General features: G+C 41.3%; 4 protein-coding genes and 3 non-coding genes across 12 annotated transcripts in view; 3 read left to right on the top strand and 4 right to left on the bottom strand.

The window, feature by feature from the left end:
- Positions 1-344: 344 nt before the first annotated feature.
- On the top strand, positions 345-5,707 carry LOC121307368 (zinc finger protein 2 homolog). The gene is made up of 2 exons (XM_041239570.1): positions 345-1,252; positions 1,938-5,707. The coding sequence occupies exons 1-2, from the start codon at positions 739-741 to the stop codon at positions 3,290-3,292; spliced, it is 1,869 nt and encodes a 622-aa protein (XP_041095504.1). The 5' UTR covers positions 345-738; the 3' UTR covers positions 3,293-5,707.
- Positions 5,708-9,652: 3,945 nt separating this feature from the next.
- LOC121307381 (zinc finger protein 235-like) lies at positions 9,653-12,388 on the bottom strand. Its single transcript, XM_041239586.1, has 2 exons — positions 11,587-12,388; positions 9,653-10,822 (listed from the first exon to the last, which is right to left on the bottom strand). The coding sequence occupies exons 1-2, from the start codon at positions 12,164-12,166 to the stop codon at positions 10,200-10,202; spliced, it is 1,203 nt and encodes a 400-aa protein (XP_041095520.1). The 5' UTR covers positions 12,167-12,388; the 3' UTR covers positions 9,653-10,199.
- Positions 12,389-14,202: 1,814 nt separating this feature from the next.
- On the bottom strand, positions 14,203-18,340 carry LOC121307376 (zinc finger protein 19-like). Its single transcript, XM_041239582.1, has 2 exons — positions 17,486-18,340; positions 14,203-16,624 (listed from the first exon to the last, which is right to left on the bottom strand). Exons 1-2 carry the CDS (start codon positions 18,069-18,071, stop codon positions 15,720-15,722), a joined length of 1,491 nt encoding a protein of 496 aa, XP_041095516.1. The 5' UTR covers positions 18,072-18,340; the 3' UTR covers positions 14,203-15,719.
- Positions 18,341-19,455: 1,115 nt separating this feature from the next.
- trnai-uau lies at positions 19,456-19,549 on the bottom strand. Its single transcript has 2 exons — positions 19,512-19,549; positions 19,456-19,491 (listed from the first exon to the last, which is right to left on the bottom strand). It is a non-coding gene; the product is annotated as a tRNA-Ile (tRNA).
- Positions 19,550-19,679: 130 nt separating this feature from the next.
- Positions 19,680-19,753, top strand: trnat-agu. The gene has a single exon. It is a non-coding gene; the product is annotated as a tRNA-Thr (tRNA).
- A 1,277-nt stretch (positions 19,754-21,030) lies between these two features.
- trnal-cag lies at positions 21,031-21,113 on the bottom strand. Its single transcript has one exon. It is a non-coding gene; the product is annotated as a tRNA-Leu (tRNA).
- Positions 21,114-21,285: 172 nt separating this feature from the next.
- Positions 21,286-23,571, top strand: part of tep1 (telomerase-associated protein 1) — a 34,729-nt gene continuing 32,443 nt past the window's right edge. For 4 of the 6 annotated variants that reach the window (XM_041239538.1, XM_041239539.1, XM_041239535.1 and 1 more), the window contains exons 1-3: positions 21,442-21,567; positions 22,386-22,895; positions 23,304-23,483. In XM_041239538.1, the coding sequence (XP_041095472.1) occupies positions 22,485-22,895; positions 23,304-23,483 (591 nt within the window). In that variant the 5' untranslated portion in view covers positions 21,442-21,567; positions 22,386-22,484. The other 2 variants (XM_041239536.1, XM_041239537.1) reach the window with 2 other exon arrangements.

The raw sequence follows: 23,571 nt of genomic DNA, 5'->3' as shown, positions 1-23,571 counted from the left end.
AGATTGCATCCAGTCTGCGTTTGACGTCACAGATTTTGCAATTACATCATAATGTCCGTGTATAATCCAGACCAATGTAAAAATGATCAGCTATCATTAATAAATGTAATATTGTTTATATTGGTGTTGACGCTTAATGATCAATTTGATGTGAAAATGATTTCAACACACACAATTTAATGGGATGTAAAATAATAATAATAATAATAATAATAATAATAATAATAACAAAAACAGATCCCTAGATAATTGTTTATTTATTACCTTAAATTAAGTACATAAAACATTAATCAATGACTGTGTTGTTATGGCAATTGGGGATTAAATAAATAATAAAGTAAAATGAAATCAATAAATAACAACGCCATATGAATTATTGCTTCCGTGCGTGTGTTTTGAAGCGCTGCATTCACTGCGCTGCGCTTCCAGGTTTGCAGACGGCGTTTCTCCAGGAGCTGCGTGTGACGTCGCGCAGACAGCAGCCAGGAGCAGCCGGCACGGCACGCTGTGGGACAGCAGGACTCAACCCTTGTGTCCGGGAGGAGAAACATGGCCACCGCATTTTCAGAGCTGAACTCGCTCACATGCTGTGCTCAGTGTGATCAGTAACGGCGAGTGTTCAAGACGATTGCTGGCGGTATTGCATAGGTACGCTGGCTCAGTGTTTTTACCTTTTAAATATAAGACAGTTCACCAGAGTAAAAGACAAGGCTATGTGTGTTGAGACGCGTCTCTGAAATGAAAGAAGAGATGGATATGCGCGCATCCTCCGCGTCTCTCCTGGAAGAAGAACTCGCCTCTGCTATCGAGCCTGCAGTGAAAGCGGCTGTGCTGAGCGTCATGTCTGCATTAGCAAAGTTCGTGGACAGTAAATGTGCAGTTTTCCACCTCAGACTGGACGAGAGAGACCACGAATTCGAAAGCGTGAGATTGCGATTGGAAATAGCGGAGAGCGAGTTGAAATCGATGCGGGGCGGAGAATACACGAGCACTGGCGATAAAAACTTTACGCAATCTCTCACCAGCACTAAAACGCAATACCCCGGGAGCGACAGTGTTGTTGCTCACGGCTTGCCAGCATGGGATTTCTCTACTGTTCCAGTTCAGCCAATCAGGGAGCCGGAGCCGGCAGTGAAACGCTCCGGGGTTTTATTCCAGGGAGATTTATCCTATACAGACCTGCTTGTTCAAGGTGATGACTGTGAACAGAGGGGCCACACAAGCACAGCGGGGTGGAGGAGAGCAGTGAAAGGTAAGAAGATAATATTTCAATCTATCAGCGCAAACTGTTCTGTTCACGCAACGTTAACAAGGAGGGAGGCAAAAAACAAAGTCGTACTGAATGTGAACAAGCAATTCAACACCACTACCTTTTTAATATAATGTAAAAAATACATACGTACATTTGAGCTTCAAACCTGTTAGTTGAGTTTTGCTTCTTTTATCCAATCATTGTTTTACTTTCTATTGCACAGCACTGCTTTAAACAGCTGCTCAATTTGAGCAAAATACTTCTGTCCCTCTCCAGCTCCTCAATTACTAATATCTTCGTGTCTTTGATATGTATTCAAAGAATGTAACGATCAAGCTGTCTCAAGTGCTGTGGTGGCCCACAGTGTTTTATTACCAAGACAACTTGCTAACTAAATATCTTCCAATAGATAATCACCTCCACTTAAAATATATATATAAGAGATCCAAATTACAGATCCATCCCCCTGGTGCAATGGGACCCCACATATTGTCAGTTTACTAGCAATGAGGAATGGCTGCGTGTCACGATTGTTCTTCATTTTACAACCAAAATAGTTTATGCAATCTGAGGGGCCAATTCAACACTCCTCACATTATAATGACAGGTTACTGGCTGTGCAATCTGCAATGAACACACGTTATGATGTAGATTTTACAGTGTTTCACTCTTCTCTTTGACACAGGTCCTGCACAGAGAAATGCTCTCCCCCATGCTGAGGAAGGGACGAAGGCAGAATCAGCTCCCATTCAAGAGGAGCTCTTTGCCCAGGAATGGTGCAGGAGTCCAAAGCAGGCTACAGAGCTGACATCTATTGAAGGGAAGGAGGAGGAGGAGGAGGAACCTGCACTAGATCCTGAGCACATTAATGAAGAGATCCCTGGAATTGAACCGGTCATCATTAAAGAGGAGGTTCCTGAACTTGAATCTGACCCCATTGAAGAGGGGGGTTCAGACCACTTTGAAAGACGGCAGCAAATTGACACAGGAGAGAAACTGCATCTCTGCCTTGTATGTGGGAAGAGTCTCGGTACATCAACAGAGCTGAAAAGACACCAACGAATTCACACAGGAGAAAGGCCGTACTGTTGCACTGAATGTGGAATGAGTTTCAATACCTCTACAGATCTGAAGAGACACTGTCGCATTCATACAGGAGAGAAGTTACACCATCTTAAAACACACCAGCAAATTCACTATGGAAAGAAGCTGTATCACTGTAATGTATGTGAGAAGAGTTTCACTCAGCTAGGATCCCTGACATTGCATCAGAGAATTCACACAGGAGGGAAGCTGTATCACTGCACTGACTGCGCCAAGGATTTCAATACAGCAGGAGAGCTGAAAATTCACCAGCGATCTCACACAGGAGAGAAACCGTATCGCTGCACTGAGTGTGAGAAGAGTTTCAAACAACTATCCCACCTTAAAGCCCATCAGCGAATTCACACAGGGGAAAGACCGTACTGCTGCACTGAATGTGATAAGAGTTTCACTACCTCTACAGATCTGAAAAGACACCGTCGCATTCACACAGGGGAGAAGCCGTATTCTTGCATTCAGTGTGAGAAGAGTTTCAAACAGCTACACCACCTTAAATCCCACCAGCGAATTCACTATGGAAAGAAACTGTATCACTGTAATGTATGTGAGCAGAGTTTCACTCAGTTAGGAACCATGACATTGCATCAGAGAATTCACACAGGAGGGAAGCTCTATACAGGAGCAGAGCTCAAAATACACCAGCGATCTCACACAGGAGAGAAACCGTATAGCTGCACTGAGTGTGAGAAGAGTTTCAAACAACTATCCCACCTTAAAGCCCACCAGCGCATTCACACGGGAGAGAAACAGTATCACTGTGCTGACTGTGAGAAGAGTTTCATTGTTTCTGCAGACCTGAAAAGACACCAGCGAATTCACACCGGAGAGAAGCCGTATAGCTGTGATCACTGTGGGAAGAGATTCAATCGGGCAGAAAATCTGATGTCACACCTTCGGGTTCACACAGGGGAGCAGTTGGCTCACTGCGCTCAATAAGAGAGATTTTATTTTCCACTCCCAGTTGAAAAAGCACACAGTATCCAGACACTTCACTAGGAGCAGCAGCACTGTCCCTTCATCACAAGAGGACTCAGTCTAGTGCAGGAGTCTCAAACACTAAGTAGTTGCACAAGAGTAATGTAATCTGGCCCTCATGGAGCTGCATGCGTAAAACTCAAATACAGTTGTAAAACGTGTGTAGGCGATGCTGTGCATTGTTTATGGTTCGTTCTGTTGTAATACGTTGCTACCACTTTAAGAACTGTCGCATGTGCTACTGTAAATTGACACAGTCCTGGTTTACAGCAGAGATAAGAATCCATACAGACCGACATGTGTTTGGAAGGAGCAACTGAACTGACAGCTTGGTGACAGTGAAAGTCCCATAACAATTGACAAAAGATAATTGATCTGATCTAAACTTTATTTTTTCTCCGTTGAGTCAGCATCAGTACAAAAAATATGAGTGGCGCCGAGACTATATGAACTACTCATCGTAGCAGCCACTGGAAAATATATCGTACAGGGATCCCCAACAAACGAAAATGAGCAAACAAATGTCCCAGTCTAAAAGAAAAATTGACCACAAACACAGGCAATTTGAAGATAAGTGGACGGTTGATTATTTTTTTGTGGAATACACAATGTTTGATTTGCAAGGAAAGAGTTGCCGTTTTAAGAGAGTACAATATTAAACAGCACTATACAACAAAGCATGCAGAGCAGTGTGATAAATATCGAGGAGAGAAGGAGAAGACAGCCATGCGGTTACAGAAAGGATTAGTGTTACAGCAACAGCTTTTTCAGAAAGTGAAGAGAGTCAGAGGAAGCAGCTTCGGCAAGTTCTGTGCTGAGTGAAGTGATTGTCTGGGAAGCCGTTCGCTGATGGCGAATTTATTAAAGACTGTATAATTAAACGTTCTGAGGTCGTATGTCCTGACAGGAGAAACGTGTTTGGCAATATTAGCCTGTCTGCAAATACCGTAGCAGAGCGTGTTGTTGAACTTTCTAAAGCTCTTGAGGAGCAGCTCTGAGAGAAAGGCAAAGCATTCAGTGCATACTCTATCACGCTTGATGAGAGCACCGATTTGGTTCATATGCGCCGATATTTGTGAGAGGTGTTGATTACTTTCAAGTCATGGAAGAACTGCTAAGCTTGTCTACAGTGCGCGGTAGAACAACAGCAAGTGAGGTCTTTCAAAACCTTAAAGACGCACCAGAAAACGCTGGTCTGCAGTGGCACCCTTTAGCAGGCTTAACAACAGATAGAGCCCCGGCAATGATTGGGAAAAAGAACGGGTTAGTAGCTCTTGTGCAAAAAAAGATGGAAGAACAAAACGCATTGCAACCAGCAGCATTACACTGCATCATTCACCAGCAGGCACTGCGCAGTAAATCTTTGAAGCTTGACAACGTTGTGCCCGTTGTTGTGAAATGTGTGACCTACATTCGCTCCAGGGGCTTGCAGCACAGACAGTTTTGTGCTTTCTTGGATGAAGTTGAATTCAAATATGGTGGCTTGCTGTACTTCACAGAGATGCATTGGCTAAGCAGGGGCACTGTTTTAAAGAGATTGCTTGAGTTAAAAACAGAGGTGAACAAGTTCATGGCCGAGATTAATATGCCTCTGTCAGAGTTTGAAGACACAAAATGGATGACGGATCTTGCTTTCCTTGTTGATATCACCCAAGACTTGAATAACCTAAACCTGAAGCTACAAGGTCCTGGTCAGCTTGTGACAACAGTGATGATTTGAAAGCATTCACAACTAAACTGAAACTGTGGAAAAATCTGATTTCTCAGAGTAATCACACTCATTTCCCATCATGCAAGTCATTTCTGGAAGAGCTGGATATTGAAATGCAGTTCAGTGGTGCTGAATACGCAACTAAACTAGACCTGCTTTTGGAGGAATTTGATCAGCGGTTTGCAGATTTCAGAAAGCAAAGAGTAAGCTTCCAGTTGTTTGCTGATCCGTTTTCAGTTGATGTGGAAACAGCACCAAGTGATTTACAGATGGAGCCCGTTGATCTTCAAAGCAACGCACCTCTGAAGAATAAATTCAAGGAAGCCCAAGGAGATGTCACACAGTTCTTCCCCACAGCTTTGCAACAGCTTCATAAACACCATGGCTCTGTTTGGCAGCACATACATGTGTGAGAAACTTTTTTTTTTCCACTATGAATATAAACAAGTCAAAATACAGAACAAAATGATCTGATACACACCTTGCTGCAATCCTGAAGATTTCAACTGCTCAGTCACTGAGGCCACTGAGGTCAAGAGACTCAGAGCCGAAGCATTGCCAGGTGTCTGGCAAGCGCTAAAAAAAACACCCAAACTGTAAAAAAAGTTCTATGACAATTCAGTGTAATACTTCATGAAAGCTTTTTTTTTTTTTTTTTTTTTTTTTTATAAACCAATACCATCTTCAGTGAGGTCACTGGCCCTACATTAGGATTTCGGGGTCCATATTGGCCCGCATGTAAATTGAGTTTGAGACCCCTGGTCTAGTGGAAGTGGAGAGTATATGAGACCCTACAATTAGACTTTTTGATCCCTTTGTCAAACTGATCTTTTCTTCTGACCCCTTATTATCTGAGTTATTACAATGTAAATCCTGGCAATGACTTGTCTGATTTTTTGCATGGATGTATATTATAGTTTCATGAATACAAGAGTCATTTAATTCATACTAACAGAGCCTGTCTGTCAGATTCCTGTCGTTCAACACTCCAGAAATCAGAAAGCTCAGTCACACAAATAAAAGCCCCATTACAATATTTTAAAAGACGTTTTTATTTACTATTCCTGTATTATTATCCTGTATTATTATTCCTGTAGTATTTGCATCATCTTGCACTGAACTGCTCCATATTTCTTTCCTTATTCTGCTACTGCTCTTAATTATAATGATTTCCTGTATCTTGAATTTGATTTTATTCTTACAGGTGTCCGTATTCATGGTTTTTGTAATTGCTCTTGTTTGAAATCGTTCTTATCCATTTGTCATTTGTCATGCATACTACGTGCTCTTGATGGAATTAACTCTTAAAATATTTTTACTATAATTTAAAACTGCTCTTAGTCAAATTCGCTCTTAGATTTAATTATTAACTGTATTCTTTATTTTGCTGTTATCTGTAATATGATATTGTGTAATGTGATATTTTGTAACAGTTCTAAGTCTCCCTGGATAAGGTTATCTGCTAAGAAATAAAATAATAAAATAATAATAATAATAATAATAATAATAATAATAATAATAATATAAAATGTTTTATTGTTCAATGATGAATGATTGAATGACCTAGTTTATCACACTCAGGCCCCTTGCTCACTAAATATCTTGGTATCCCTGACTGGATCATTACTAGCAATGCAGAATGACTGTGTGGGACAATTGTTCTTCATTTTACCCCAAAACACGTTACTGTAATGGTGACAGCCAAGAATACCATCTTGCAGAACTCCTTATAATAAAGAATGGTTCGTTATAAGTTTAAATACAGACATTGCAAGCAGCTAGATTATGTGTGTGGTGCAGCGTTACCATGTATCTGTTTGTAGCGATATCAAACACAGGCCTTGCCACAGCTAGGGTTGCACCCGGCCCCATAATTCCAGAACACTTTGGGACGGGACGTGGTTTTTAAGTTGCCCTTAAACTGAAAGCAGTAAACACGTGAATTGAGCTCTAAGCACTTGCTTCATTTATACCGCTTCTTAATTATCCAAATCATTGTGATAATACAAATCTTACAAAATAAAAATAGCATCTTGAATAAACGTGTGTAGGTTTATTCAAGATTTCTTTTTATTTTGTACAAAATGATATTTCAGTTCTCAATATTTAAAAGATGCTATTTATATCCTGTTAATTAGTAATATATAGCCCTAATCTACATTGACAAACAGACTAAACATGTAGAGTCGATCATTGTAGCACCAGCGAAATGATCATGGCCAATTAAAACAACAGTTATGCAGTTAACCTTTGACTTGTTTTTCTAATTCTTTGTTAACTGAACATTCATAGCAATGTCATCACCCCCCCCCCCCCCCCCCAGAGCAAAACATAAAGCACAACACGACGAGTCGACCCTGCATTTAACAGCAAACAAACAAAAGAAACAAATCTGCAAGTGTGCAGCTGAAAATAAGAAAGTCAGCCAGCAAGACATCGCGTGTGTTTTCTTGCCTAAGTGATGCGTAGGCCTGTACTGTTAATTCGAGACATTCTAACAGATAAACACAAGTTACTTATCTTGACTTGTTTCACCTGAAAAAGGCTTGACGCAGTCTAAAATAAGTGACTTTTACAGTAAATGTTAAAAAAAAAAGCACGAAGAGGTTTGTTTGCTTACGTGCAAGTTTTAGAGAAATGATGGCAGACAAGCTAAAGCATCCGTTTTATAAACAGCAGAATTGTGTGTATTTTATTTTACTTTGCGTTTTAAAAACGTGTTTGCCTGTACGTATACAATGTCCTTTGTAATGTTTCAAAAGGAATTGCTTTGGGAAATAAATAGATGGCATCGTTCAACGGGGGATAGTATTCAGCAAAGTTCAAATGACCAATACAGTAAAAAAAAAAAAAAATTAAAAAAATAGTACGCTTATTTATTTATTTAAACTATAAACTGTTTCTCAAAAGAAATTGTAATTGGATAAAACTAAAAAAATAAAAAATAAAGTCTGCATTTATTACAGGCATAGTGTGTGTGTGTGTGTGTGTGTGTGTGTGTGTGTGTGTGTTTTTTGACCCTCACTACAACCCCACCTTCGCTTGTCGCCCGTTTTGGCCCATGGCCCTTACCTGGCGGTATAAAGGGGGTGACTGTGTTTCTGTTGCATGCAAGGAAGCCGCATCACTGAACATGTATTCTAAGCAGCCAGCAATCACATTGCCTCATTGGTTAAGTTTATTATTAGTATTAACTCAAACGTAATAAATACAGAATTACTGGATATATGTATTCTAGAACGAGTCAGAATCCGTCTACACTGGAATTGCCAGGCAATACCATTCTAAAGTGTCATGTGACTATTACCCGTGTTAAATATTGGATTCATTTTATTTATATACCTACAGTGTGCTTTAAACAGAGAAAGGCCTATACGTGTTAATGGGTAACGATGCATGGATTGTAAATTAAAAGAAAAAAAGACAGTGTTTACACAAAGAAAACGTATCTTGTCTGAAGTGGGGTTTACAAAAAAAAGGCTTAGCTGGAGAATGTAGGCATCGACCCCACTACCTCTCGCATGCTAAGCGAGCGCTCTACCATTTGAGCTAATTCGCATTGAGATCTGCAACAGTGTTTTCAAGTGTAAAAAGTTAGACCCCAATGTTAAACAGGCGTTTCTCTCCCCATAGATCCCGATGTTAAAGCCAGGCTGTTTCTCTCCATAGATCCCAATGTTAAAATCAGGCTGTTTCCCTCCATAGACCCCAATGTTAAAATCAGGCTGCCGGTAGCCAAGTTTCAAGTCCCAATGCTACAGGAACAGAGTTGCACTCAACAAGTATTGAATGATTATTTATAAAGGACTTATATGTTCATCAGTAAATAATTGACAATAATATGTATGCAAGCAACCGTACATCTGTGGATGCTCTCCTACGTGAATAGCAGAGATTGATTATTTTTCTTTTTTCTGTTGAAACAGGACAACCCAGTTCTATAACAACCCTTTCTACACTAACTTCTTCTTGATAACTATAAATAATAATAATAATAATAATAATAATAATAATAACATCCTTATTTTCATATTGCGGTATTCACAGTGGACCACTATCACAAAGTGCTTTACAGAGGCAGGCTGTGAACTGTGCATTATATACAGAGTCACTTCCAATAGGACATTGATTTAACATCTCATCTGCAGGTCGGAACACAAGGAGGTGAAGTGACTCGCTCAGGGTCACACCGTGAGGGAGTGGCAGAGATGGGATTTGAACCTGTGACTTTCTGGTTATAAGCTCTGGAATTTAACCACTGGACCAAACTGCTTTTTCATATCCAGTCATTATTTGTCAATATATGAATGCAAAATACAATAAAAAGAAACCAGAACGAGCGTGCAGGGGCTGGATGGGGTGGCGAGGGAGCAGGAGAGTAGAAAGAACGCTGGTTGTAGTTTTGAAGCTGCATTTCTTTAAGGTTTTCTATTATATCCTATAAGAACATTCACCTCGGGCAACTGCATGTGTGAATTACTAGAACCCTCTTAAGTAAAACAAATAACACACATTTGAAAATCTTTCAGTGTCTTTGGTACCAAAAACAAACTGATTGTCTAAAAATATGTTTCTTTTAAGTAGTAGTGAATAAAGTCCAGCTCACAGGCTTTTTGCTAAAATATTTAAGTTTATTTATAAAGAAGGAAAAAAGATACATACATTTTTCAATCCATTGTTCTGTTGACCTAGAGCACACACCCTGAAGACTATTTTATTCAGGTGTTGTTTGTCATTCTGCACTGCAGAGAACACAGAGCTCCGATAACGAGGCATGTGAAAGCTGTTTGTATTCACGCAGCTCAGATTCATGGCACTCTTCTACACTGCTGCTGATTCAACTGTTCAAAACTGTTTGATAAAACAGCAAATTCATTCATTTTTTATTAATCAAAATATACTTTAAGCAAAGAGGTGTTCCTAAAAAAAATGACCTGGTACCTGTGGGTTTCTTTGGTGTGAATTTGCTGGTATCTATTTAATTGTGCAGCACCAAAAGAAACTCTCCTGACATTCACAACACTTGTTAAACCGAAGGAAGATGAAGCCACTTTGTGGCCTGAACTTCAGGCCACTGCACGACACACCAGGGGAGGCTTGTGCGCCGTTTGCAAGCGTCCTTTCAATTCTGCTTTTGCAATGAAGCTCTCCCTACATTCATTGCATGTCCCCCTCCTCCATGAATGCGCTGGCCTGTTGCAAAGTGAGGTAGGTGTTTGAAACTCTGCCCATATTCAATGCATGCTCCTGTGCTCCGTGAATGCGCTGGTGTGTTGTGAGGTGGTGCAAGTGTTTAAATCTCTTCCCACACTCAGGGCAGCAGTACGGTCTTTCTCCTGTGTGCGTGCGCTGGTGTCTTTTCAGCTCTTCTCTCGTATTGAAACTCTTCCCGCAGTCGCTGCAGCGATACGGTTTCTCTCCAGTGTGGACGCGCTGGTGTGTTGTCAGGTGGTGTGAATATTTGTAACTCTTCTCACATACAGTGCAGTGATAGTTTTTTTCTCGGGTGTGAATCCGCTGGTGTCTTTTCAGCTCTGCTAACCGACTGAAACTCTTCCGACACACAGCACAGCAGTGCAGTTTCTCTGCTGTTTCAATTTGCTGCGGTCCACGAATCTCTTCGTTAATGTGCTCAGCGTCTAGTGCAGGTTTCTCCTCCTGCCCTTCAATAGATGTCAGCTCTGAAGCCTGCTTCGGACTCCTGCACCATTCCTGGTCAAAGAGCTCCTCTTGAATGGGAGCTGATTCTGCCTTTGACTCTTCCTCATCCTTCCTCTCCGCTGTCAAAGTGAAATAAATAGCAGTTATTTAAAAATGTACTTCATACACTGTTGATTCTAGAGTGAACATGCAGGCTCACAGAGTGCTGCAACAGAGTAAAAGTATGTCAGAGAGGAAATTCTGCCAAGTAATTTATTTTTTATCATGAAGTATTGTCCTATTAAAAGACTGCTTTCTTCAGTCACATTATCTAAACAGCGCATCTGTTAATTGTTTACAAAATGTAGTTCTTCAGCTTTCAAGTTATATAAGACGCTCACATTAAATATTTTTAAATGTCACGGCACACACGGTATTTATTTGATTTGGACAGGAAGAGATTTTGGACACAAAGCCACTTTTTCATGATCGGCGGCTTGAAACCCGGTTCCAGGAGACCTAGTTTGAGGCAGCTTTGCAGAATCAAACCCCCCCCCCCCCCCCCCCCCCCCCCCCTCCCCTCCCCCAGCGTGCCGTGTATGGCAAGCCATCAGGGGCAACAACGTATTGACACAACGCGTAAAAAAGTGACCAATGAGAACCGGTACTTATCAACTCATAAGGAAGACTGATTAGACTACGCGTCCTAAAAACAACGGTGAACGACGAAAAGGGCCAGATTGTTAAAAGCCAACGCGTAATGGAATTTATTTTGCCAAACTTTCTTACGCGTTGTGATAATACTGCCCCGATGGCTTGCCATAGCCGTGCCGTGGTTTCGTGTTCAATGCGCTTTTGTATTATGTTCTATTAAACCAGATACGTAATTCAACCTCAAATCTACCTTCCACTGCTCTCCTCCACCCCGCTGTGCTTGCGTGGCCCATCTGTTCATCGCCTCGCATCAGCAGGTCCTGCTCGGAATAGGTCCCATCCTCCTGGATTAAAACCCGGGAGTTTTTCAGTGCGGTGTGGACTGCAGGCTCCGGCTCCCGGACTGGCTGAGCTGGTAGAGTTGAGCGATCCCGTGTAGTGGCAACAGCAACGCTGCCGCTGATCCGACTGTTATTTGCAGGATCCCGCACTGTTTCCTTCTCGTGTAGATGAAAGAAATCAACGTCAAGCCCAGAGTATTGCTCCCTGGCGTTCGTGAGAGCGTTCTTCTCGGCGGAGTTCATGCATTCTCGTTCTCTCACTGCTTTCAACTCGCTCTCCGCTATTTCCAATCGCAATCTCACGCTTTCGAATTCGTGGTCTCTCTCGTCCAGTCTGAGGTGGAAAACTGCACATTTACTGTCCACGAACTTTGCTAATGCAGACATGACGCTCAGCACAGCCGCTTTCACTGCAGGCTCGATAGCAGAGGCGAGTTCTTCTTCCAGGAGAGACGCGGAGGATGCGCGCATATCCATCTCTTCTTTCATTTCAGAGACGCGTCTCAGTTGGCCCGCAAGTTCTATACAAACACAGCCCTGCTTTAGTCTGGTTTAACCGGGTTTCTCCTTGTCCAATATTTAAATGTACACAACAATTGCCGACTTAAACACGATGAACTTTCAACAAACGATCACTCTGAAACTCCAGCAGCAATACACCTCCTCTCAGACAACGCTACTCAACTCCACAATCACTTCCGTGCTGTTTCGCCTTTCTTCAAACAGAGAAAGAAAGATCAAGTGAAGATGCTGGCTTATGGGTCTAGCGCCATCTATCGAACACCCCCAGGAGTTTCATTATCAAAGGACGCAATTAAGTTTTAACTATACACTTCGTGTTGGAGAAGAGGGTTACGTGTATACAGTATGTCTATATATATATATATATATATATATATATATATATATATATATATATATATATATATATACACATACATATATATATATGAGAGAGAGAGACAGTGCCATGTCAGTGCCATTGTGATGGAGGATGGTGTTTCAGGAAGCCGCTGCTTAGTCATTACCCTCAGAGTGAAGGCAGGTTCTTCTCCTGGAAAATACTAGGAACAGCCCGCCTACGAGAGCTGTGACACAGACAGTGCGTATATTGCTATGACAAGAACACCTGAATCTGCAAGCCTGAAAGCGCCAGTAAAAGGTTTTAAAGAATGGCACATCTCAGTGCTGGAATTTCTACAGCCTAGTGTGCTTCTGCATGTATGCACATATTCTAATAGTTGTTATCGAAGGAATTTTAAAAGAACATCATCAATATTTAACCCCCCCCCCCTCCCCCGAGAGACAATCACAAGCAAGTTGCACAGAGCTGTTTCTTCAAGACCCTCATTTACATATTTTTCACAAGCAATACAAGTTTGCATTGTTTGTTGTGCATTGAGTATTAAAGGTTTTCTTTGGACTACATGACCTCGGCAATCACTTCATGTTCAGCAGTGTGACCTCAGCTACACAACTTGATGTGAGATATTTAAAACCAGGTCAGCAACGTGTCCCCCCGCCCCCCCTCCACTGCCAAATATGTAATTCAAAATGAGAGCCATTAGGAAATTAAAAAGTACAAAACGTTTTGCACCCGCTCTATATAGAATGAACTCCCTTCACAGCTTCATGAAAGCTGCTGAAGAGTCCAGTGAAAGCTGCTGAATAATGTTCCCTTGTTAACATATTGAACTGCACCCCCTCTATATAGAATGAACTCCCTCAGCTTCATAGAGTCCAGTGAAAGCTGCTGAATAATGTTCCCTTGTTCATGTTGACTTGCACCCCCTCTATATAGATTGAACTGATTCAGCTTCCCTTGTTAACATATGGAATTGCACCCCCTCTATATAGAATGAACTCCCTCAGCTTCATAGAGTCCAGTGAAAGCTGCTGAATAATGTTCCCTTGTTAACATATTGAATTGCACCCCCTCTATATAGAATGAACTCCCTCAGCTTCATAGAGTCCAGTGAAAGCTGCTGAATAATGTTCCCTTGTTAACATATTGAATTGCACCCCCTCTATATAGAATGAACTCCCTCAGCTTCATAGAGTCCAGTGAAAGCTGCTGAATAATGTTCCCTTGTTAACATATGGAATTGCACCCCCTCTATATAGAATGAACTCCCTCAGCTTCATAGAGTCCAGTGAAAGCTGCTGAATAATGTTCCCTTGTTAACATATTGAATTGCACCCCCTCTATATAGAATGAACTCACTCAGCTTCATAGAGTCATCGTGCTTCATGTGCTCAATAACTTACACTAAAGAGAACAGAGACTGTATTACATCACAGCTGGATCAGCAGTACTGTTGAAGTGTGACATATAGAGAGGCAGACAGCCTCCATAGACCCCCCCCCCCGAAAAAAAAAAGTCCTGTCCTTTGTAAATTTGACAAGGAGTTACAATGTGACCCAGCTATTCAAAATTGCAATGCAATTCACACAGAAGTATACCTTTAGCAGCACAGCACTTAAAAGTCAAGTGTAATTTAATAAAAGCAAACAATCAGTTTCTTACAATATTTTATTCAGTTTCTATGAAATGACCATTCAAAATCAGACATATAGTTAAGGTTTCACTATACTTGCATAACACAATTCTCTGGGCTACTGAAATTCAGAGAACAAAAGTTACACTCAATCTATAATCTATTACTACTAGTCATGAACAGTTTTGCCCATTGCTGCAAACCAGAGATGTGGTGAAGGGATTTACAATGAATTCAATTAAGATATCAAATATATCAGAGTGACCAGCATTAGAAAATGTTTGTCTATATTAATACCAGAATATTTTACCAAAACATTCAAATTAAAAGTTTGTTTTTGTTTATTGGTAAATAAAAATACAACCAAATACAAAAGAAAATTCTAAAACCTACAAAACTAAGGGGCCATCCAAAATTATCATCATTTTCTGAAAGCGTAGAAAGCACTGTTGAGGGCAATGTCTACTTTTTGATAAAAATAAAAATAGCCTTCCCACAGAAAGCACTGCAGCAGCCACCAGAGTGGATAGTTTTGTCACAGTTCTTTATTTTTAACTTTTAGTTGAGAAAAAGGGTCCTGTTTCGCACACATGTTCTTTCCAGTGTAGATGGAATCCTACGAAAACTACACACAGCCACTGTTGGATGTGCAATACAAGGCACAGGGTGTGTATTTTCACTGGCTACATTTTCAAAATCCTGGGGCCACTTCTGATGACTGCATTTTTATGTTTTGGGAGGGGGAGTCTTGCCATAGCCACTGTAGACTGGGAGATACACGACATTCTCACACGATATTCTGAAACAGATTTGAACGCTATTTCAACTGGACCAGAAAGACAGGGAACCAATAGCGAGGCCCAACACACTTCAAAACACAACAAATATTGAACAGAAAAAAAAAGAAAGATTCATTATTCAAGATTCACGGCCTCAAATCACCAGGTATACTTACTGAAGGTTAAGAGCAGTTGACTCACTATTTAAACAGTTTGCTACAACATTTCGACTATTGCCTATTTCCTAAGGCATCGATCCATCCACACTTTTTAATCCGTCAATTCTCTAATCATACCAGCAGGTGAATAAACACTGTTCAAAAACTTCTTTACAAAAGGTCTCCGGGCATCAAGAATCCCAGTGGTGACTCATGCCACTCATGGGCTGCCTGGATGCCTTTCTTCTGTTTCTGTACAGGTCTAGAGACTCATACATGATAACCATCTTCTGATAGACTTGCAGCTGTTTCACCAGTGCAGCTGATTAACTGTACTGCTTGTAGCAATTGAGATGAAAAAGGGAATTCTAGAGTGGCAACATCCAAATTTGTCACTCAAGCGCAAATAAAACTGAGAAGTCAGCATGTCCTAGCAGTTTTTCCACCAAAAAAACCCCCAAAAAAACTGTTTTACATTTGATCGTCGTTCCTGTTCCATCTTTTTGTCTTTGGTCACAAAAAGGAGATAGTTGTCCTAATTGACCCCCACACACTAACAGAACACACCCGTATTCACTTGATTCCAAGCAGGACTGCACCATCACGTTCAGGGGGTGTGTCTGACAGCATGGCTGGACTCTGTGTGTTTCTTCAGCTGGGAGTGGAACGTAAAACTCTTCCCACACGCAGTGCAGCAATACGGTTTTTCCCCTGTGTGAATTTGCTGGTGTGTTTTAAGGTGCGGCATCTGTTTGAAACTTTTGCCACATTCGGTGCAGCGGTACGGCTTCTCCCCTGTGTGAATTCGCTGGTGTCTTTTCAGCTCTGCCGATGCAATGAATGTCTTGCTGCATTCAGAACACTGGTACAGGTTCTCTCCTGTGTGAATCCGCTGGTGTAAAGACAGTGTTGCTGAATGAGTGAAGCTCTTCCCACACTCAGTGCAGCTGTAGGGTTTCTGTCCTGTGTGAATTCGCTGGTGTAATGCAAGTGTTCCAGAATGAGTGAAACCCTTGCCACATTGTGTACAGTGATACAGTTTCTCTCTTGTGTGGATCTGCAGGTGTCTCTTCAGATCTGTCGAAGCACCAAAGCTCTTTCCACAATCAGTACAGGGGTACGGTCTTTCTCCGGTGTGAATTCGCTGGTGTCTTTTCAGCTCTGCTGACCTGCTGAAACTCTTCCCACACACAGTGCAGGAATGCAGTTTCTGTCCAGCGTGAATTTGCTGCCGTCTTTCAAAGTGGTCTGAACCCCCCTCTTCAAAGGGGTCAGATTCACGTTCAAGAACCTCCTCTTTAATGATGACACACTCAATTCCAGGGATCTCTTCATTAATGTGCTCAGGATCTAGTGCAGGTTCCTCCTCCACCTTCCCTTCAATAGATGTCAGCTCTGTAGCCTGCTTTGGACTCCTGCACCATTCCTGGGCAAAGAGCTCCTCTTGAATGGGAGCTGATTCTGCCTTCGACCCTTCCTCAGCATGGGGGAGAGCATTTCTCTGTGCAGGACCTGTGTCAAAGAGAAGAGAGAAACACTGTAAAATCTACAATCACACCAGATATGTTGTACAACAAAATATGTGCAAATTAGATAATGTAAAGGTTTGAATACATTATCAAACAATGTCTTCATATTTGCTACCTGTGTGCTCTGTTACTACAATACAACATTTGCTGTGTGATTCTTGCCTTCCTGACTGTCTCGTTGGGAACAAATAAGAACGTGGCTTTCAACTGTAACTCGGTACTACAAGAAAAAAATATTTAGTGCTAAAATATGTCCTGAAAAACAGTTCAAATATGAAATAAAATCCCTTTCAAAATGCGTTTTCATGTACTGCACATGAAAAGACGACGTATTTGTTTTAATCGTCCCTTGTGCAAAAAGCTGACAAGGTTGGCCAATTGGGTTGGATTTCCACGCTGTCGACCACATTTCCACAGGAGAGGGCGCCAACTCCCGCCTTGGCGTTCTGGGACTATAAATGTCAGCGGGCTTTGTCACTGGAAATGCACAGTACGCGTTCTTCTATTATCTGAATTACTATCAAATAGTTTGTGGAAGCTGCCCCACATTATAAATAGAAAACCTGATCTAATTCAAACAGTTACTGTTAACGAAGCACACACGATGCACAGGGAGCAATGCGCACGCAGCCTCACATTGCATTGGCACACCAGGGTTAGGCATGAGCGAATATTTAGGATTACACAATCAAACAGGAAAACGAACTCGATAACATTTCCATTTCGTCTGATTTAAAATCTTTAAATTGCAATTTACGTTTGAATATATAACTATGGGTTACTTTGTATTCTTAGAATTTTTTTTTTTTTTCCTGAAAGTTACTTAATTCAACCTCAAATCTACCTTCCACTGCTCTCCTCCACCCCGCTGTGCTTGCGTGGCCCATCTGTTCATCGCCTCGCATCAGCAGGTCCTGCTCGGAATAGGTCCCATCCTCCTGGATTAAAACCCGGGAGTTTTTCAGTGCGGTGTGGACTGCAGGCTCCGGCTCCCGGACTGGCTGAGCTGGTAGAGTGGAGCGATCCCGTGTAGTGGCAACAGCAACGCTGCCGCTGACCCGACTGTTAAATGCACGTTTATCAGCTGTTTCACTGAAGAACGAAGCCCGGATCAAACGGTTCTCTTCCTTCTCCTTTTCGGCTAGCTGATCGGCGTTGCTCCAGGGGTTTTGCACGTTAGCGCTGGCGTAGTCTCGTTTCCTTGCTGCTTGCAATTCGCGCTCCGCTATTTCCAATCGTAGTCGTACGCTTTGAAATTCCTTTTCTCGTTCCTTCTGACTGACATAGAAAACTGCGCATCTGCGGTCCACGAACCGGGTAATTGCAGACATGACGCTCAGCACAGCCGCTTTCACTGCAGGCTCGATGGCAGAGGCGAGTTCCTCTTCCAGGAGAGACGCGGAGGATGCGCGCATATCCATCTCCAACATCTGCTGCGTGCTTGCTGGGCCTCTTCTGAAACACCTCGATCTCGTTTTATTTTGCCTTTACTGTTAAACGCAATCTCTGCACTTCCACCGGCCGCTTACAGGAAAATGAAACGCTTTGGAGAGAGCCTCCCCCCTCCAAAAAACCAAAAAAACAAAACCAACACGTAGACAAACGCAACTAAACAATCCCTCACAACGTCCCTGCTGCGCTCAGACACACAAACAATACGCTCCCTGGCGCCGCTTCTGTGCTGCTGCTTTCCTTCAGACAACGGAACAGGTCTGCCTGGTACCGAGCAGCGCCACCCAGCTGATTCCTGTAAAAGTTATTTATTAAATCATTGCGATGACAGAAACAGCTTTTTTTATATGTATTAATTCTCAAAGTACATACCGCTGTGTGTGTTGTTTTTCGTTAACTATATAGAAAACTACAAAGCGATAAGTAATATGTTAACGTAACATTATTCAACAGGTTTAATTCGACTTTATGAAGCAAAATTAGTAAATTATATACCCTTACAAAACATATACAGTAATATATTGTATAATATATACAAAAATACATTGATGCATATTTTGAAATAGAGTATATCCGTATGCTTCAAAATATATTACATAGATATTTAAAAAATATAGTTGTATTGTTTTTCTCGATAAATATATATTAAACTCAAACTATATATAAACCACATAATTGTATGAATACTTTTGTGCATAATATTAGTTTGTACAATGTACAAAATAATTTATTTAATCATAACATGTAAAACAATATTTTAACATATATTATAACATATTATTATACTTATATAAAACAATATGTATATGATAATATAATATTATATATATATATTATAATATTGTTATAATTTTGTTATATATATAACTATATACAAACTTTTAATTAATTTATTTGCTAAAGATATAACAAGATTGTAATCCATGTAATTTAGTCAGTATAATAATTACTGTTTTCAAACAATAATTGCAGTCACATAGGTAATGGTTAACCCACAGAGGCATATAGACCCATACTAATATATTACTATACAACGATGCGAGTCAGTGCTGCAGTCCGTGCAGGCCGGGCGTGGCGGCTTTGCTTTACTGCCATCTAGTGGTCATTATGAATTTTACTTTATGTATCGCCCGATTTAAAACGCTGATTACATTTTTAAAACCCATCTTCTTCTTCTTCGCTCTTGTGATTATTATTGTGACTAGATTATTATTACCACTTTACAGTAATCACTAACTTAACTCTAGAGTCGCAACGGTGAATGGATAATTGCTTCCACCTCTAATTTTATCTATATTAATTAATGTAAAGCATGGAGATGGATGGTAAAAAAAATAAAATATTCAAGTAGTGTAAAACACGTGCTCCAGGTGAGGCTCGAACTCACAACCTCGGCATCGCTCCGCATCGCACTGCTGTATAAGTACCGCGCGCTAACCGATTGCGCCACTGGAGCTCCGAGTCGCTATTGCATTGTTTCGTCACTAGCGCGGCGCTATCTCAGGCAACTCGGTCTGCGCAATTACGTCATTACCCGGCCAGTTTGCCAGTGCTCGATTGGAGAAGTGAGTCCCTGGTTCCCGACTGGCCCCGTGGCTTAGATGGTTAAAGCGCCTGTCTAGTAAACAGGAGATCCTGGGTTCGAATCCCAGCGGGGCCTCATTTTTGTATTTATTATTATTATTATTATTAATTAACTAATTATAATAATAATTCCGAAATCAATTTGATTAATTACTCGATTTAGTCTTTATTGAAACATATTGATAGCTTCTAATTAGACACAAAACGCATCAATCACAGGCATCAATTCGATCTTTATGAATGTATGTTATCAAGTACAAAACAATAGTTACAGCTATGGTAGTACAGCTGTGGCAAAACGTTTTGCATCCCCCTATATAATTCAATAATTTTGCTTCATAGTCAAACGAAGCCTTCTGAATAATGATAACATATTGAATTACAATCATTTTAGGGTTATTTAATATTTAAACTACTCTTATGGAAATGTCCCATTGGATTTAAAACAAATGGATACCAATAAAGATTGCTTTTAATGAGATGCCGAGTATTTCTCCTTATTGAACTGTTCAAAATGTAAAGGATCCACAGTTGTGTCCTGCCGTGCCAAAATGACTTTCTAAAAATCAATTTATTATACCGTATTCCTTCTAATTTACGACGCAACACACATTTACCACCCTCCAATGGAGGAGAAAATGAAACATCAAAATCAAATAAATATGCATTTGCAGAGATACAATCATTATTACGCTGCTGTATCGTGAAAAAAAACTGACACAGAACAGTGTTGTTGTGGATTAAACACCTAGCTTGTCAATTGTTCGGTGCATTGTACAATACTTAAGATGGCGTCTCTGTCGCACACACGCCAACACTCATTCTGATGGGCTATCATGGTATTGTTAATAAAACAGTGACAAATTCTCTCCCTGCACCGAAACACTGTGTCAGTATCCTATACTGAATTCAATAAGCGTTTTGTTACTTAAAAAAATAAACGAAGTGACTGGAGGTGCTCAGTTGTCCAGACAGGAACATTTCGTGGTATTTTTACAAGCGCTGCCCTGGCAACAGGGAGCACGACTCAAATTTAGGAACTCAGCCAACGCTCCTCGGCAACATGTAACCCGGCAACCGCAACAACACTGAACGTGTCAAAACATACGGGGCTCTCATGATACTTTGTTACAAATACTGAATTGGGAAGTCCTATTTAGTTATGTTATTTTTGTTTTGTTTTGTTTTGTTTTTTCTCAGCAGTGCCACGTTGCTTGTGTATTCGGGCACACACGCCTTTGTTTGTCTTTTCTCGGCAATCAGCCACGCTGCTGTTTGTTAATCGGGTGTCACGTGTTTTGTTGGTGATTTTTAATATATATATATATAAAACAGAGGTGTAACAAAACATTTTGTCAGAAGTGGGATTCGAACCCACGCCTCCAGAGGAGACTGCGACCTGAACGCAGCGCCTTAGACCGCTCGGCCATCCTGACATTACAGTTAAACTATATGGGTGGTTATATAAAACATGATTTGAAAAAGATTTCAAAACAAAAAAAAAAAAAAAAAAAACGGTATTTAAATTCCACAATCCTTTCTCTGTAAAGGCTAATACAACAATAGCTGTAACGTTTAACGTAAATACGATCTGTGTGTTTTATTTGGCACATGATTTTGGGCAAGGCAATACTGGGTGCGGGCGCACCAATCACACAGTGCACGAAAACACGAGTCATTCTGCAGCGGAAGAAAAACAGTCAGCAGCTGCTTAATGATATCTCTCTCCAACAACGCAGAGGAAAAAACACCGACAGGGTATCGGGGGTATTTGGTGGAGGGGACAAGAAAGAGAGGCAGCTATTTGACAGCCGGAGTTTGTTTTACAGATCGAATTTAGTTTTCAAGCAGTTGCTGTACTTAAGAGACAGTTATTCGTGTTCCGTTCAGGTAATTCATTCCGCGTTTCCTCGTAATACAAGCCTGCGAACATCCCTTTTGTTTTGTTTTTTTATCCAAGATATTTTTTTCAGAGGCGTGTTATATCTTTTTAATCCCGTGTGAATTATGCTGTGCCGCATTGCAATCCTAGTTTGTTGCATCGTATTTCATCCTGTATTTTACTTGGTATTATTGCACATACTGTATATGATCATGAGCTGCAGCTTAATAAATGCCTTTATGATAATAATAATAATAATAATAATAATAATAATAATAATAATAATAATAATTGTGACAGCTTCTTTAGGTAAATCAAATCGAATTACGCGGTTTGTTTCATAACACTCGTTGCAGGATTATAGACAACAGTTGCATGAACGTTTAATCTGGTGTTCTGTTCCAAGGTACGTGAACTTTGACTCATTCATATCTTAGCATACCATAAATTTTAATATCCACCCACGACTTCATAGCTATGCGCTGCTTCCTACATTCACAGGTTCGGCGCTGAGCGAACGTAATTAAGCGCCACACCTGCACAATCCTCTCTACGTAACCACCCCCTTTTCGCGATAATTCGTTGGTATTTGCGTTATGGTTAGTGCGTGTTAGTAAACAGCGGTACAAAACAACAATCCTGCATTGCTTTTCTTGATGTAAAATCAGTTTTTGTGCAAAGCTGTTATACTCGGTTATAAGTATCGTTGCATTACTCAAAACAACATGTCCAGTCATGAGGAAGCTTGTTGAGAGCCTTCTTAGCACAAATGCTCTTATGATCTGTGCTGTCTGACTGTATGTCCAACTTGGATTTTGTCTTCCAGTGTTTATGCTGATTTGCTGGCATCCTGGATGTGGTGGTGAAGCCACAGCCTGAGCCGAGCTCCGCCCCTTCGTTCCCGCTCTCAAGCCCGGCTTCCGTGATGATTCCTGCTTCCTGTTCCCTGGAAAACCGTCTGCTCTCCCAGCCCACTCACGTTTCCAAACTCTCCTTGGAGAATCCCATCCTAGCCTGCGTTCCGCTCACTACCGCCCCCTCAACTCTCCTGAAATCTCCCCTTCTTCCTGCCAGGCCCTCGTGCTTAGATACCCCCTTTCAGAGTGCATCCAGGTTCCTGTGCACTGCAAAAAGGTTGCTATCCACCGGGGATCCAGGCTTGTCTAAGTCTCTCCACTCCTCTGTTTCGTTGTTGACAAGCCGAGCTCTGACCCCCAGCGCTCTCCTGCAGTCCTCCCCTCTGAGATTCACCAAGACTGGGGCTGGAGTTCAAGCTGTCAGCCTCCTCTCCAAATCCCTGGAAGATCACCCACAGTCCCATGAAGAACAGCCAAAGGTCAGCCTCCCTTCTCTTAGTGTTAGCAAGGCTCTCTTTGGGCCTCCTTTGAGTGCCAACCAAGATCTCTTATCTCTTATTAGCACCAGCAACATTGTCACTGGCACATCCTTTAAAGGACTGATAACCAACACTACTTGATTTGTATTAAATTAGCAGCATTAGTACCGACCTCCCTTTAAATAAGGCTTCTTTATTACCTTTTCGCAAGTGCTAACCAATGCTTTTGAAATCCATTTTCTTCCTTCCTGTTATCACTAGCGTCATTGTCACTGCCCACATTTGCTGAAGAGCTGACCACTGCCTGCTAACAAAGAATACATTATATGTGATGAAAAGGTTTAGTTTTGACAGTAAAAACATTTGTACGATTATTAGCAGTGATGACCTGTCCCTCACCCTCTACAGTGCGCTGCTCCTTCATGCCAAGATGTACAGGACCCCAGGCAGGTGGCCGAGGAGATGCCTGTGTACGATCTCTGGGATAATGAAAAAGAGGAGGAAAAGGAGGAGAGAGAACAGACGGAGGCTCTGAGAGAACTGCAGGAGAGAGGAAACTCTGTGGAAGAACAGCTGAGAGGGAAGAAGGTGATACGATAAGAGGGCTCATATTTACACTGGAGAGCAAAAGGTGTTGAAAAACATGCTTGTCTTAGTAGCTACACTAACTTCCAGT

This window comes from Polyodon spathula, chromosome 55 (assembly GCF_017654505.1).
Source record: "Polyodon spathula isolate WHYD16114869_AA chromosome 55, ASM1765450v1, whole genome shotgun sequence".
NCBI classification, from domain to species: domain Eukaryota; kingdom Metazoa; phylum Chordata; class Actinopteri; order Acipenseriformes; family Polyodontidae; genus Polyodon; species Polyodon spathula.
This window is presented reverse-complemented; position numbering and strand designations above follow the sequence as displayed.

What these genes read in the sequence shown, in the direction of transcription:
- LOC121307368 (XM_041239570.1), top strand. Translation starts at nt 739, where the DNA reads ATGAAAGAAGAGATGGATATGCGCGCATCCTCCGCGTCTCTCCTGGAA. An exon ending in GTGGAGGAGAGCAGTGAAAG is followed by an intron (nt 1,253 to 1,937) that starts GTAAGAAGATAA and finishes TCTTTGACACAG; the next exon opens with GTCCTGCACAGAGAAATGCT.
- LOC121307381 (XM_041239586.1), bottom strand. Translation starts at nt 12,166, where the DNA reads ATGAAAGAAGAGATGGATATGCGCGCATCCTCCGCGTCTCTCCTGGAA. An exon ending in GTGGAGGAGAGCAGTGGAAG is followed by an intron (nt 10,823 to 11,586) that starts GTAGATTTGAGG and finishes TCACTTTGACAG; the next exon opens with CGGAGAGGAAGGATGAGGAA.
- LOC121307376 (XM_041239582.1), bottom strand. Translation starts at nt 18,071, where the DNA reads ATGTTGGAGATGGATATGCGCGCATCCTCCGCGTCTCTCCTGGAAGAG. An exon ending in GTGGAGGAGAGCAGTGGAAG is followed by an intron (nt 16,625 to 17,485) that starts GTAGATTTGAGG and finishes TCTTTGACACAG; the next exon opens with GTCCTGCACAGAGAAATGCT.